Genomic DNA, 13,629 nt, shown 5'->3' with positions numbered 1-13,629 from the left:
AAGTGCACACACACAGCAGTGAACACACATACACACACACACACACACTGTGAACACACACCCGGAGCAGTGGGCAGCCATTTATGCTGCAGTGCCCGGGGAGCAGTTGGGGGGGTCGGTGCCTTGCTCAAGGGCACCTCAGTTGTGGTGTTATCGGCCTGAGACTCGAACCCACAACATTAGGGTTAGGAGTCAAACTCTCTAACCATTAGGGCACGACTTGCTGATCATCCAGTGGAGTTCTCAGAGATGAAAGACAACAAATCCTAGTTCAATTCGCCACAAACTGTTTCCTGCAAGCAACCTGGCCACTGCTGCACCAGCACCAGTATGTTTGGCTTAGAAAATGACTTGGCCGCTCCTGCAGCCTTATTTTTGGCTGCTCTTCTCTCTATTTAGCTATTAAAGGCATTTAGGATTAATCATTTCATGGCACAATATTTTTCTTCTTCATCTTCTTCTGCTTCAGATTATTATTATTATTATTATTATTATTATTATTATTATTATTGAACAATTGTTATACAGCTATTACAATTATCTGTTTATATAAAAATATTACTTATTTCTAATGAGAGTGGGTGGGCTAAGAAAAAAAAATCCAAACAAAACATTTCCTCAAGCAATCAAAACACAAACAGACCCAAGAAAACTGCAGCGACCTGCATATAATCACAGTAAGACATTTCCTCTACAGCAAGCCTCGCCATCTACCCAAGGCCATTTATAAACATGAAGGGGGACAAACAAGGAAAGCACGGGCAGTGTCAGACTGCATTGGTCTGGATATGAGCTGATAAATTGGTGGCTGCTGAAAATTGCCCCTTGGGCACCATCCGTTCAGCCGAGTACAGCGAAGAAGGCCATTTTCAAAAGCACCCCAGAGCTACGGCACGCATGAGAGACGCTTCCACCAGGTGATGGGCTCGCACAGAGGAACAAGTGGTTACAGACAAAGAGATATGTCTTTGATCTCATCTCCTCTGCTTTAACCCAGATGTTCAATGCACACACACACACACACACACACATATGCACACATTGTTATCTTATATGTGATTTGAAGAAATAATTATTAATGCAACTTATTTTTCCTATGTCTATATCTATATCTAATCCTGTAATAACTGTAAATAACCAAAAAGGAAACCATTTGGCTGATTAAAACAAACAAACAAACAAACAAACAAACAAACAAATACATAAATACATTTTTCTCATGGATTTGCCAAAAATGATCCCAAATAGACCATAAGTACCAGATGACACCCTCAACCATGCACAAATACCATGCAACCAAATCCAGGAACCAACCTGAACTACAGTTAATCGAACTCTTTCCCTCCCTTTGGCCATGTAGTAAATGTGAATCGAGTCCTATATAAGTTTATACAGTTGAGTCAGTGAAACATTGAAAAGAAGCAGTGGTTTGTTTTTTCCATTTGTAGACATTTGTCTCAATCTCCATTCCTCTGGTTCAGCTCTGTAGAGAGCTTTTTCTGCCAGAGAGCATTTATCGAGAAAGCATCTGTCATATCTCATCGCAGGCCTGCACCACCGAGCGCAGTCTGTGTCAGCGAACTGATAACTTAACCTTTCCCTGATCTGCACTTCAAAACAGAAACAGAGTCCCAAGACTCTCGCCATGTGTGGTCTGCTCTGCGCTCCACTACTCTCCCCAAGTGAACGCTTCGTTCTGCAAAATCCACTGAAGGATTGAGACACCTGCCATTTTTCTCCTTTGTCTGTCAGAAATATTTCTCGTTTTTTTTTTAAGAGAGCAGTCTTGCGGCTAATCGTCAGTGTGCTATATCACAGTGTAGTCAAGACACCCCACTGCCACGTCTGCTGTTTTTTCCTGGCATTTCTGTGAAACTCGGTAAACGCTAGTCCAATCACACAGCTGGGAAATCAAATCTCTAAAACAACGGAGTCAAAACGACATTTTCCACAGCTATGTCCAATCTGGGGACTGCCTATGTTTTGTACTTTTTTTAATACTATCTTTCTAAAAGTCTTTCAATTAAATGATGAAATCGATAAGCGGTGTTCACAGAAAAAGAAATTCGGCACGCAAAGATTCAGTCTCTCGGAATTGATTAACCAAGGACAAATTAAAACAGCAAGGAACCATTAGGATTTTCAGTACTTTATCATCATAAAATGCTCATACAAATGCAATTAACTTAATAGTTTCCTGATAGATTGTAGCATCTCTATTCTCTCGTATTATTTTGAGTGGGCCTATCATTTACTGCTAGATAAATATTCACCACAGGAAGTTTTTCTAATTTTTTCCGCTCTGGGGCAATCACTGCAAACCTCCCCATCTCCACTCCGCCATCCCCCTCCACCCCCCTCTCTTTTAATGTCATCCCCATGTGAAAGATTTGTAAAAGTTTGTAAAGGAAGAGCAGAGTGAAACAGTACCACAGCTCTCTACTGCCCCCTAGACACAACGTACAGCTACGAGGAGACATCAGACCACAGAAAAGACAGTAACCCCCAAATGTCACAATGTTGAAATCAAAATGCCTGAACAAATCAAAATATTAAAATGTCTAAAAGTTTTTGAACTAAACAGAATCCCTAAATCCGATTGCGTGTCCTCTCCTAAGAAGTGAATTTCTACCTAGGAAGTTCCTATTTTATATTCAACAAATAATCAAAATAGGAAAAGATATAAAATAATAAAAAAAAAATATATCATTACAAACTTATTTTCTGCCTCGTAGCAGATATTTAAAGAACTCCAAACCAAATTTACCCATAACATTGTTCAGATCTATAACAGTCCCTAAATCCTAATCAGTGTACAAGCTCCAAATGATCCTAATGGTTAAAAATTGCTTTGTAGAGTTGATCATGCATGAAATCGATTGAAACTGTTTCCTGCAGTACAACTTCAACCCATTGTTTTCATGCTGAAGTCATTCTCATTCATGCTGATTTTTATCTCACAGAGCTCTATTGCTTTCTCTTTCTCTCTCTCCTGGAAGAATAACGTGTCAGACAGCCAATGCAGATTTGTGAACAAGACGGCATGAAAGCCGGTCTATTATTCCCCCTCCTGTAGCGTGTTAGGACCCACCCAGTGCCAATGGTTAGCATGAGCAAATAGGAATCCTAGACGTAACGACTGTGCACTTTTCCATGACCCAATGTAATTTTTATAGCTTTATTCCACTGTATAATTTCCCATATTTCAAACATAATAAAGGGAATCGCTACGTTTCCTCCTCCGTCCTTCTCTCACTTGATCCCAATTTTGACATTTGTGTCTGCCTCGATTTTTTTGGATGACTCCTTACTTTCGAAAGGATAATAAAAATGTAAACAAATTTAGACCCAGTCTTCTCAGCGTTCACTGTGAATGTACAGTACCACATTTAAGGAAGCTGAATTTTGCTACATTCAGTTCAGAAACGTGGGAAAATAATGAGTCCTAAAGGATAAAATCAAATACGCTCTCAGCACCAGCACTTGTGCCCTATATCTAGTCAGAGCAACTTGAGAGTAAAGTGTTGCTTCTCTCTGCTAAGAAAAAGAAGTACGAGCTGTGATCGTCCCCGAGTTTGTACACACGTTTGTGTGTCCTCAGAAACACACTTACACACACACACACACACACACACACACACACACTTGTAAATCAACGGTTCTTTCTTCAAAAGCCCTTCTTTGACAGTACTTATTATGTTTATTTATAATGTGAACGTTTCTTCTAAAAAGTCATCAGGTTTGTAATTTTCTACAGTCTTGATTCTCAAATTAGATTCCGTTAACCTTCCCTCGGTCCTGTGCATGATGTTTATATTAGAGCAATGCTTCTTCTCTCCCTCATTAAGAGCTGCTCCATTCTGGTTTCTCAAAAGAAAATAGAAGCCTACGAAAATGGCAATGCGGTATTATAAGGGCAGATTCACCCGCAGCTTCTGGACAGTGTATGGAGGAATATAAAACAGCAGTAAATCTGTCTCACTCGGAGGCAAAGGCGATTATGTCAAAGTCAAAGGGCACCATAGCAAAGGCTACTGGGATTAATATATATACATACTGTATATATATATATATATATATCACAGTGCAAATGCCTAAATCTGGTTATATCCAACGTACTCCTCATAAAATAATTTTATTTTCAGACCTGGCTCTAGGATGGAAAATCAACATCATGTGGTCCATTTTACATCTGTATAGTCTTGTGATAATTCTGTACAATCAAAAGGTTCTCCAGCCAAAAGGTCCTTCTGCGCTTAATTATGACATTTGGAAACAGCCAACAGGACACCCAAGCCTTACAAAAAGTGAACGCTTGCACGCAAACACACAGACTCACGCATGCGCGCACACACACACACGCTGCAAGCAATACAGTTTCATTTTCTTACAGGGTTATTCAGATGATGGCCCTTGACTACTTAGACGAAGCGCTCAATTAGGCATAGCTTGTTCAGCTGATCTTCTAGCCAGTTATGTTATTGCTGCCATGTGCTGCATTACTGCATGTATACCTAAGCTTGGGGCTACCATGGAATAGCATCCTGTTTGAAATGACTCTTTTTTTTTTTTAATTGCAATGATCCATGATTCCTTGAAGCTGATTTTGTGAGACCTGTGTAATTTTTTGTATTTTATCTTTGGGGAAGAACAGGATGAGATTTGTGTTCTGGGAATGGTATAAAATTTCAGGAGAAACTGTATTATAAAATAAATTATATATATATATAAATAGAAAATAAAGAACCATAAAAGCCACTCAGTATGATTGGGTAGTTAGTGATAAAACAGTGAATGTTTCTGATGCAAGCTTTCATCCTATTATTTCCTTCAAAATCACAAATAGAGTCATTTTAATAATTGCTGCCTTTAGACGAGAGTGCGTAATGGTTCACAGATAGCCTCCCATGTTGAACAATCATAATTAAGCTGCTGATTCTGCTATTACAATAACACTGCAATTATTTTTATCGCTTACAGCAATATAACATGCTTTATATGTGAGCCTTTGTGTGTGTCTGAATTCGTACGCAAATTACAGCAAGAAACGTCTCGCACATGTCGTCCCTCCCGGTCCCCAGTACAGCCAGTGCTATAAATCAACTCATTAAGATAACGTCAGTAGTTGCTGCTCAACTCATACATAACACAAGCAGAGGAAAAAACTCCATCAGCTCAGAACAGAGGCCCATCTCTGATCCGGAGCTGATTTCCCCAAAAGCAGCACACACTCGAAGTAGTTAAACAGTAGTTCCACCTAATCGGCCACCAAAGGGCAGGGTCCTAGAAGTCTTACAGGGTACTCTGGGATTTATCATCAATCCTTTGTGCAGAATATGAAAGGGAAAATCTACCAGAAAACACAACAGTCACTTCACGTAGTGCTTACAATGACTCAAACGGGGCATATCTGATCAGACCCATTCCCTCCTTCTGTGATAGTACCTATAGAAAATCTGTGTGTGTGTTTTCTTTTAGAGGCTGAGCGCTTACTTCATGTTTTCCCATTGTAATTCATGCCTGGCTGCAGTCAACTGATTTCTTGTGACATTATGATCCTGCACATTTCCTCATGCATAATTAGTGTTAGTGCTCAATAAATCTCCTCTGTTTGTTTTTGTAATGTTTGCTGTGGTTTACTAGAGAACTTACTCAAACTCATAATATGGGCTTTTAATTCTCAAGAGAAGAAAAAAAAAGTGCAAATATTCCAATTCCGATAATAGACAAATTCATGCAAAAAATAAAAACAGATTTTTCCAATCACCCATATTTAAACCTTCGGTAGACTTTTTTTTTTTATAAGAAAGGATCATTTTCAGTAAAAAACATATAAGGCATTAATTTAAGCAGCTTATCTTTTACAGTACATAAACCAGAAGCTTAAAGTAAAACTAAAGTAAGCCAAAGTACATTCATACAGGACAATCCCAAACTGACACAGAAGGGGTAGATTTAGAGCAGATACAGTGAAGTAACGTTCCAAAATCAACATTACATCAAACATGAGATCATCTAAACATCTGTCTACAGCATGTCCACAGGGAGCTCAATCAAAGCCCTGCCGAAATATGTACAAGTGTTTCTGGAAATAAATATTAGGCCTAATTGAACTCTGATTATGGCAGCCAATTGTGCCTCTGAGAGGAAACGCTCATTTGTATCAGATATCTAAAGTCAGTGAATAACCTTGCCCAAGTTTCTATTTCACTTTGCATCTATTTATTTGATCTTCCTTCTGTTGTTACTTTTCTTCTTCCTTAATCTGAATATACTGATTTATTTGATCCTTGTTCCCTAAAGCTCATTACACAGTTTAAGACCATTAAAATTAGTAAGCTCTGAGTGCATTTTAAGTGAGGGCCTGACAGTTGGCTTGCACAGAAGTGGACTGAGTTCAATCATACTTAAGCTGTCTGTCTTTTTCCGACACACTCCATTTGCAGTCGGCGGATACGTTTACAAAGAAGCTAATCATAACTTAAACATTTCTGTACAAATCTTACCAAATTACACAGAGCAACATGGAAGTAGAGAGGAAATGACTACCAAAACACTTAAGGTAAAATCTGACAGGTTTTTTTTTCCTGACAATTTGGCAATAACTGAGATAAATGACTCAACAGAAATAAATGACTCATTTTTATTAAGACCAAAAAAAAAAAAAAAAGGAAATTGCAAAATAAAATAATTAATACGATTTGCATAATACATAAAATGGATTAGCACTTTTTAAAATATATGAATTATTACATTGGTGATCCAGATACGTTGTTGTTTTTTCAACCTATTAATGTTGAATGAATAAAAAAATTCATTAATAAAATTAATAAAATGGATATTTTAAAATTGGATTAAAAAAATGGATAAATGTCATGGTTTGTATTATTAGTATAAAATGAGGAATATAAAATAAAAATACTGTACACAAAATAAAACATATTAATAATATTGGTTTTATGTTTAAACCAAGAACAAATCTAAGGGATGATAAAGAGAGATGCGGATTAACGTTAAATACTGAAATAGCATTAGCCTGAAAAAGCACTGAAAAGTTATTTCAATATTATTTCCATCTACATTTTTACATGGTCTATGCATTTATTGCCCAAATGAAAGCGAAGCTTTCAGGCTGAAAAAAAAAATCTAATTAGGTAAAAAGATACAATGCTTCCCCCTGGTGGTGTATGACTGAATCTTACAAACATAATAAATATTATTAAAGTAAGAACAGAAATGTTGGTGAATCTATTTTAAGTTCCCATCTTCTAAATAACACAAATATTGAGTCTGACGTTTAAACAACTAAATTAAATGTGAGCAAATGGATACGTCTATGTAAATGTCCAAGTGAGACAACATCATCCAACCAGTAACCCCAAGAGCGTGCGCACACACACACCTAAACCCTGTGTTGAGAGACACAGCTTAATACTGCTGTCTCCTCAGTCCTATAAAAGGAAAGCTGGACACAGAAGAACACAGAGGTTACTCTACACGATGAGAACTGACCGCACCAGGCAGCCTATTAAACCTTGCCAACTGACCGCAGAAACAGAGTCCAGACCCAGATGACCAGTAAATATGACTACAGTTACAGAGTTCACAGAGGACACCAGGACACCAAGGTAGCAATAATAAATATATTTCCTTTCTGAGCATTTCTACTCTTTACAAAACATGTGATCATAGGCAGCATTACAGAAATCTACATAAATAATCATTCAGTGTTACTGTTAGGAGAAGTATAATAGTGTATGCCCTTATTAATGAGAGTGTTTTTAAAAACATAATATGTTGTCACTTATGGTGTTAACATTTAAAAGGGAACACCTTAAACATTTACATGAGCATTTACAAAGGTTCACATACGAATCCATTTAATCTCAGTTTAACGATAAACATGAGATTCATCATGAGATTCATCAATCAAGATGTATTTGGAAACAAAGTTAGATAAATCTATTAAAGTTACTCTGCCAGAATGTCCATGGAGAAAAGCTAAAGAATGAATACATCAGTATAATGTATTGCATATATAATTATATATAATTGCTATTAAATATTAATCAATTTTAAAACTAAACAAACCATGAGTTTAAGTAGGCAGTCATGGGCAACCCAGGGGTATTAATTCTAAGATATCTGCCAATAAAGGCCCATCAGGATATAGGATTACTATCAAGGAGACCACCATCAAATGCCCTGTGTGTATGAGGTGTTATGTACACACTTAGAAGCTTGTTGAGATAGGAATGATGTGTAAGTAGTACCGTGCTGAGCAAATGAATTGAGTGATGTTATCAATGAATTAAAATATTTTCTGAGTACAATACATAGCAAATCCCTGGCAAGCTGCCAAAACATTATGGACGTAACTGAATATTAAGACATTATACAGGTTGAATAGATGATGCGTCTTGAAACCAGAACTAGGTTGAAACTGGAGGGGTGCATCAGTACTTAAAGTTAAAAAAATAAATATCACATGAGCAATAGATTTTAACTTTTTCAAGTAGGCATGACAGAGCTATCAGATATAAAACTCCAATCATTGCCACACTTATTATATAAAGGTGAGGTGGTCTGTTTCTCTAAATGAATTTGGGGGAAATGAAAGGATTAGAAAATATCTCTGGCAGGTACAAACAAAAACATGTGCTTGAATGGGATTACAAACAGTCCTGAACACATCATTAGCTGAGGCCAATTATAAACTTAAGTGATAAAGTTGTGGATCTGTCAGAGCTGGAATTCACAAACCCTGCTGGCAATCTAACCCTGTGTAGACTTGCCATGGGGCTTTTTTAGTTCGTTTTAATTTAAAAGAAATTAAACTTAAAATGAAACACTTTAGTTTTTAACTCAGATATATATAGAAGCAGATATTCAAAGCACCAAACAGACACAAATTCAGATAGTGGTTTTTCACCACTACAAAGTCCAGGAACAGCTAGTAAACTGTTAAGTGCTGTTGGAATGAAACATTTACAGCAATGTTGTAAATTAGTGGGGGTTTTGTTTGTTTGTTCATGTTTTAAGAAAATAACACTTAATTGGAAATAATTGGATAATTATTTTTTTTTAGTTTTGGCAAGTTACCAGCTGGCACTGATGATGTACCAGTTCAACCGGCTTTTCAAAAAAATTCAGGATTCCAAAAAAAAAACAAAAAAAAACAAAGCAGCAGTTTAGTAGCCCACTAGAATTGTTTAGGATGGAATAACATGCTTGGAGTTGATCTAAAGTTAAAAACAGGTATCCTATGCTACACTCCTTCCCAGTGGGTTTTCCTAAGGGACAGACTAAAAGCGGAACTTGTTGTACTGGGCGCGTGTGCTCCAAAGATTTCTCCAACACCTTCCGGTTAGGAAAATTACCCATTTAAAAGCTGTTGACGCTTCATTCTTTAATTTAGCCCTGTATATACACACAGATTATAAGTGCAATGATTGAGCTATCGTTGCGAACATACGAATACTCGTTATGAACAATATAAATGCATGTGTGTGTTTACGGTACAGTAACGGTAAAGTGCTAGCTATGTTAGCCTAGCTAAAGTACAGGTAGAGAACCTACCTGCTGATCCGCCTGCAATGATCTGATGAGACGCCTCATGTACAAAACTCCTATTCACAGTCATCGCTTGTCTGTGGTTAGAAAAAGTGGGATTCAGAAATTGTTAGTGAGCTGTTTATAATCCCAGCAAATATGTCTATTAGGACGTAGCCCTGTCTAGCAGACTCGTCCCAACTGAACTTGAACCTGAATATAAAGTGATTGAATATTAACTGCTTACATAATAAACAGGAGGTGCTTTTACTTTGTACGACCTGCTCTGATATGCTATTCAAATGAATGAACACACAGCCGATTGGGCTGAAGCAGTAGACTGGGTCTCGTCTCATTTAGCTGGACCAGAGCTGGACTTTTAGTGCCCTTTGGGATCAGTGTCTAAATTTAACAACCCATTACGTCGTTACCGGTAGCCAAAGCGCTAAGATATTAAGTTTCATTAAGCGAGCGGTAAATATAAGTGCTGTAAATAGACTGTATTCTATTTTTTCTGTATCCTAACTCTTTTGCTATAACCTACAGTTAATAAAAACTTATTTATGAACACCGCGTTTGTGAAATAAGCCTACAGTTTGTAGCCCTGTAGGCTTCTAGTGTTACAGCAGAAAGACAAAAGAACTAGAGACCATATAGAAAGTTGAACTTGACAACTACACAAAATATACAAAACTTAATATATACTCAGACTATAGCTATGTGCAAAATCAGAGGTTATAACAATGTGTAAAAATGAGCAAAATTCATAAAGCTAATCCTCAAGTACAGAAAATTCACCATGACATCACAAATGTACAAGATACACGTGGAGTCGTACAGACTCATGACTGCAGAGAGGATGTGTTCATGTGTCCTCTCTGTATTGAGGCAGGAATAACCTGCTGCTCAGTGTGAGACACTGATGATGATGTACCCTGCAACGAAACTGCAACTGGAACCGGCACAAAAAAAACAAACAAAAAAAAAACACATGAAAAAAGACAGCCAAGAGGATCCAAAAGCTACTCGGGTTATGCAAGGAAGTTAACAAAAGCAAACGATATGGCTGTTAGACAAAGCGTAGTGTGGGTTAGTTGTTGATGTGCCCCAGGAACTATATACAAAAATACTTCAGTAATATTTGCATGGTTAATTTAAAAACCTTTACAACATTTTACAGTATTTATGTAGTACTAAATTTGTTCCCTTGTTATTGATTACAGCCCACTTAAACTACTCATACTATTATACAGCAATTCATCTTAAAGTATAACAAATAAAAAAAACTACAGTGAAAAATATAAATATAGACTATTGATAATAGTCTGGGAATTAGCTCACCTCAGTAATATTATAAAAAATATCATCAAATGTAAATGTCAGTCAGCTTCTAAAGCTACTACAGCTATAAGTTACATGATATGAATTTATTTTAAACTGTGATCACTATTTTCAAATCTCCTGTACATGAACACTGTATATACATTCTGTACATTGTATACTTTCTATAGTTGAAAGTAGGGCCTCCTCCAAGTCTTGATCTTTATTGTGGATTTTAGAAGTGTCTTGTTTGTCTTGTTTCAGACTAACAGCACAGCTCCCATGCAACACTAGTGGTGTTTCTCTGTAATAACCACTTGTGGGCTGACAAAATATGTTATTAATAAAACTTCACAATCAATAGACCTTGGCGTCAGGCTTGGATGGCCAGAAAGAGAAGAGTAAACATCTGCTCATGGCAGATATGAGCCAAATACATGAGCTTTAAGCAAGAATGCAAAAGTGTAATAAAAAACACAGGTTGAACTGAGTACAGCCACCTGGCATACAGACAAACAGATAATGACTGATGCCATTGCCTGCTTCTGATTTACTGAACATGAGTCCACATGAATATGAGACCACCCTGATGAATGTTAGGAATAATGCATCGTGGCATTCTGGGTATCTAAATTTAATGCAGGAATTCAGCACAAAATCAGCTACTAGTGTGCTGCAGGCTAGAATTAATAGTGCCAATTAAATTAAATAAGCCAAAGCCGATCTTGTACATGTAAATAAATAATTTTATTACTCCGATGCAGGTTTCGAAGTGCATTGATGGTGTGACTTAATAAAAGGACACACATAGTGACACACAGTGACAGATGCAGGAGCACTGGGTTAGAGACACAACTGGACCCAGTGTTTGAAAAACATTCTAGATCCATTGAGTACTAAGTTCTGGTCTCAGGCTAGCTCATGCAGAAACCCTTTGGTTAAGCTTTTCTTTTGTCGATTCGGATTGATGCTTTCGGTCTCAGTTGTGCTAATAAATACACTGTTAGCTTAGTAGCAGATACCTGAAAGTTTTGCATTAAACCTCACTGGTATTTGGAGCGAGCAATGATTCCCATGTTCCAACATGATAACACTACATTTCTGGCTGAAGTAAAGCAGATCAAAAGCATGATGCTGCCACCACCATGCTGCACCGTTCGGATAGTGTTCTTTAAGTGATGTTTTTTTGCCTATATGCATTTTGGAATAATGTAATTACTATAACTTTCAGAACTGGTCTCATCAGACCATAACATATTTTGCCATATGGTTTAGGGGCCATTTAGTTGAGCTTGGATTTTTTTTTTTGTGTGTGTGTGTGTGTCCAACAGTTCTACCGCTTAACCCATAATTCTAAAGAATATGAGAGATTGTTGTCACATGCAGAGTAATCTGTACTTGTCAAATGTTCTCTTCTCGTAGGTGTCTTGGCAGCCTCACTGGTACGTCTCTGTCAAATTTTGGAAGCATGCTCTGTTCTTGATCTCACTGTGCTACTCAATTTTCTCTATTTGTTCCCTCTGCTGAACAATATCCTTCAACAATGAGACCGCATACATGCTTTGTAAGCTCTGCGTGTACCATGGCTTCAGGAGTCAGATGAAATCAAGAAGATCTGAAGAAAATCCCACAGAAACAGCAGTTGGGGTAAATATGAATAATTTCACTTATATAATCTGTAAGATAATTACTATTAAACATGAGAATGAATGTGATAGTTTTTTTCTGAACACAGCCATATCCTCAGTTTTCACAACCAGATTTCCATTATTTCTTCCCTAAATATTTTTTACTTAATTGTTATCATTTCCCATTGAGAGTGGAAAAGGTTCTGCCCTGATTTACGGTGATTGTATTTATTTTTTACCTCACAAAACCCAACAAACCTGGTGATAAGGCAGCAACAAACTGTTAAACAGAATCCATTTATTTCCATGTCTTGGTTCCCCTTATCCATTAGTAACCAATTACCTACAGGCAGAACATGTCTATCCATGTCTCAAAAGAAAGAAAATTACAGGCGAAACAAAAACAAACAGGTTCTACCAGATTATACGTCATACCAAACTATTTGCTCTATACAGCATGTTCTTTTTCCTTATACATCAATTCTGTATTGAGTGTCAGGTATACAAACAAGCACAATGCTGTCTTTCTTCTTAATGAGAGCTCTCTCTCCCTGTTTAATTTTCAAATGAAAAATTTATAGCACACCATTGGCAGGAAAACACCATTAGCAATTTGACGTAGTTACATACAGAGGAATTCCACTAGGTTCATAAACTGGCATGTTGGCCAGGACTCAGATTGATTATATTCTTTCATTTGATTCTTCATTTACTTATTTATTTCCTTATTTATTAATACACACATTAAAAAAAGACCTAATTTAATTGGTAAGGTCTTAAAATGATCATAATGTAGAGCAAAAATATATAAATTAATGTTTTAGAGCAATGGTTCAGAGGTTCTCGTTTCTTCAACAGAAAGCAGAAACGTACGAATGTTAATACTGAACTACGCATTGATGTACACTTCGAAAGGCTGAAATCATTCATTCATTTTCTACCGCTTATCCGAACTTCTCGGGTCACGGGGAGCCTGTGTGTTCATTCATCTCAGGCATCATTGGGCATCAAGACAGGATACACCCTGGACGGCGTGCCAACCCATCGCAGGGCACACACACGCTCTCATTCACTCACACACTACAGACAATTTTCCAGAGATGCCAAACAACCTACCATGCATGTCTTT

At 37.2% G+C, this 13,629-nt stretch overlaps 1 protein-coding gene across 2 annotated transcripts in view; it reads right to left on the bottom strand.

The window, feature by feature from the left end:
- Positions 1 to 9,919, bottom strand: part of slc25a21 (solute carrier family 25 member 21) — a 70,289-nt gene extending 60,370 nt beyond the window's left edge. Inside the window, exons 1-2 of one of the 2 annotated variants that reach the window (XM_027172746.2) lie at positions 9,800 to 9,919; positions 9,580 to 9,650 (exon numbers count right to left, since the gene is read on the bottom strand). In XM_027172746.2, coding sequence (XP_027028547.1) covers positions 9,580 to 9,643 — 64 coding nt within the window. In that variant the 5' untranslated portion in view covers positions 9,644 to 9,650; positions 9,800 to 9,919. Of the gene's footprint in view, positions 1 to 9,579; positions 9,772 to 9,799 lie in introns of those variants that run through there. The other variant, XM_027172747.2, reaches the window with a different exon arrangement.
- Positions 9,920 to 13,629: the final 3,710 nt, after the last annotated feature.

This window comes from Tachysurus fulvidraco, chromosome 12, assembly GCF_022655615.1.
Source record: "Tachysurus fulvidraco isolate hzauxx_2018 chromosome 12, HZAU_PFXX_2.0, whole genome shotgun sequence".
Classification (NCBI taxonomy): domain Eukaryota; kingdom Metazoa; phylum Chordata; class Actinopteri; order Siluriformes; family Bagridae; genus Tachysurus; species Tachysurus fulvidraco.
The sequence above is the reverse complement of the archived record's forward strand: the minus strand, read 5'-3'. Positions and strand labels throughout refer to the sequence as shown.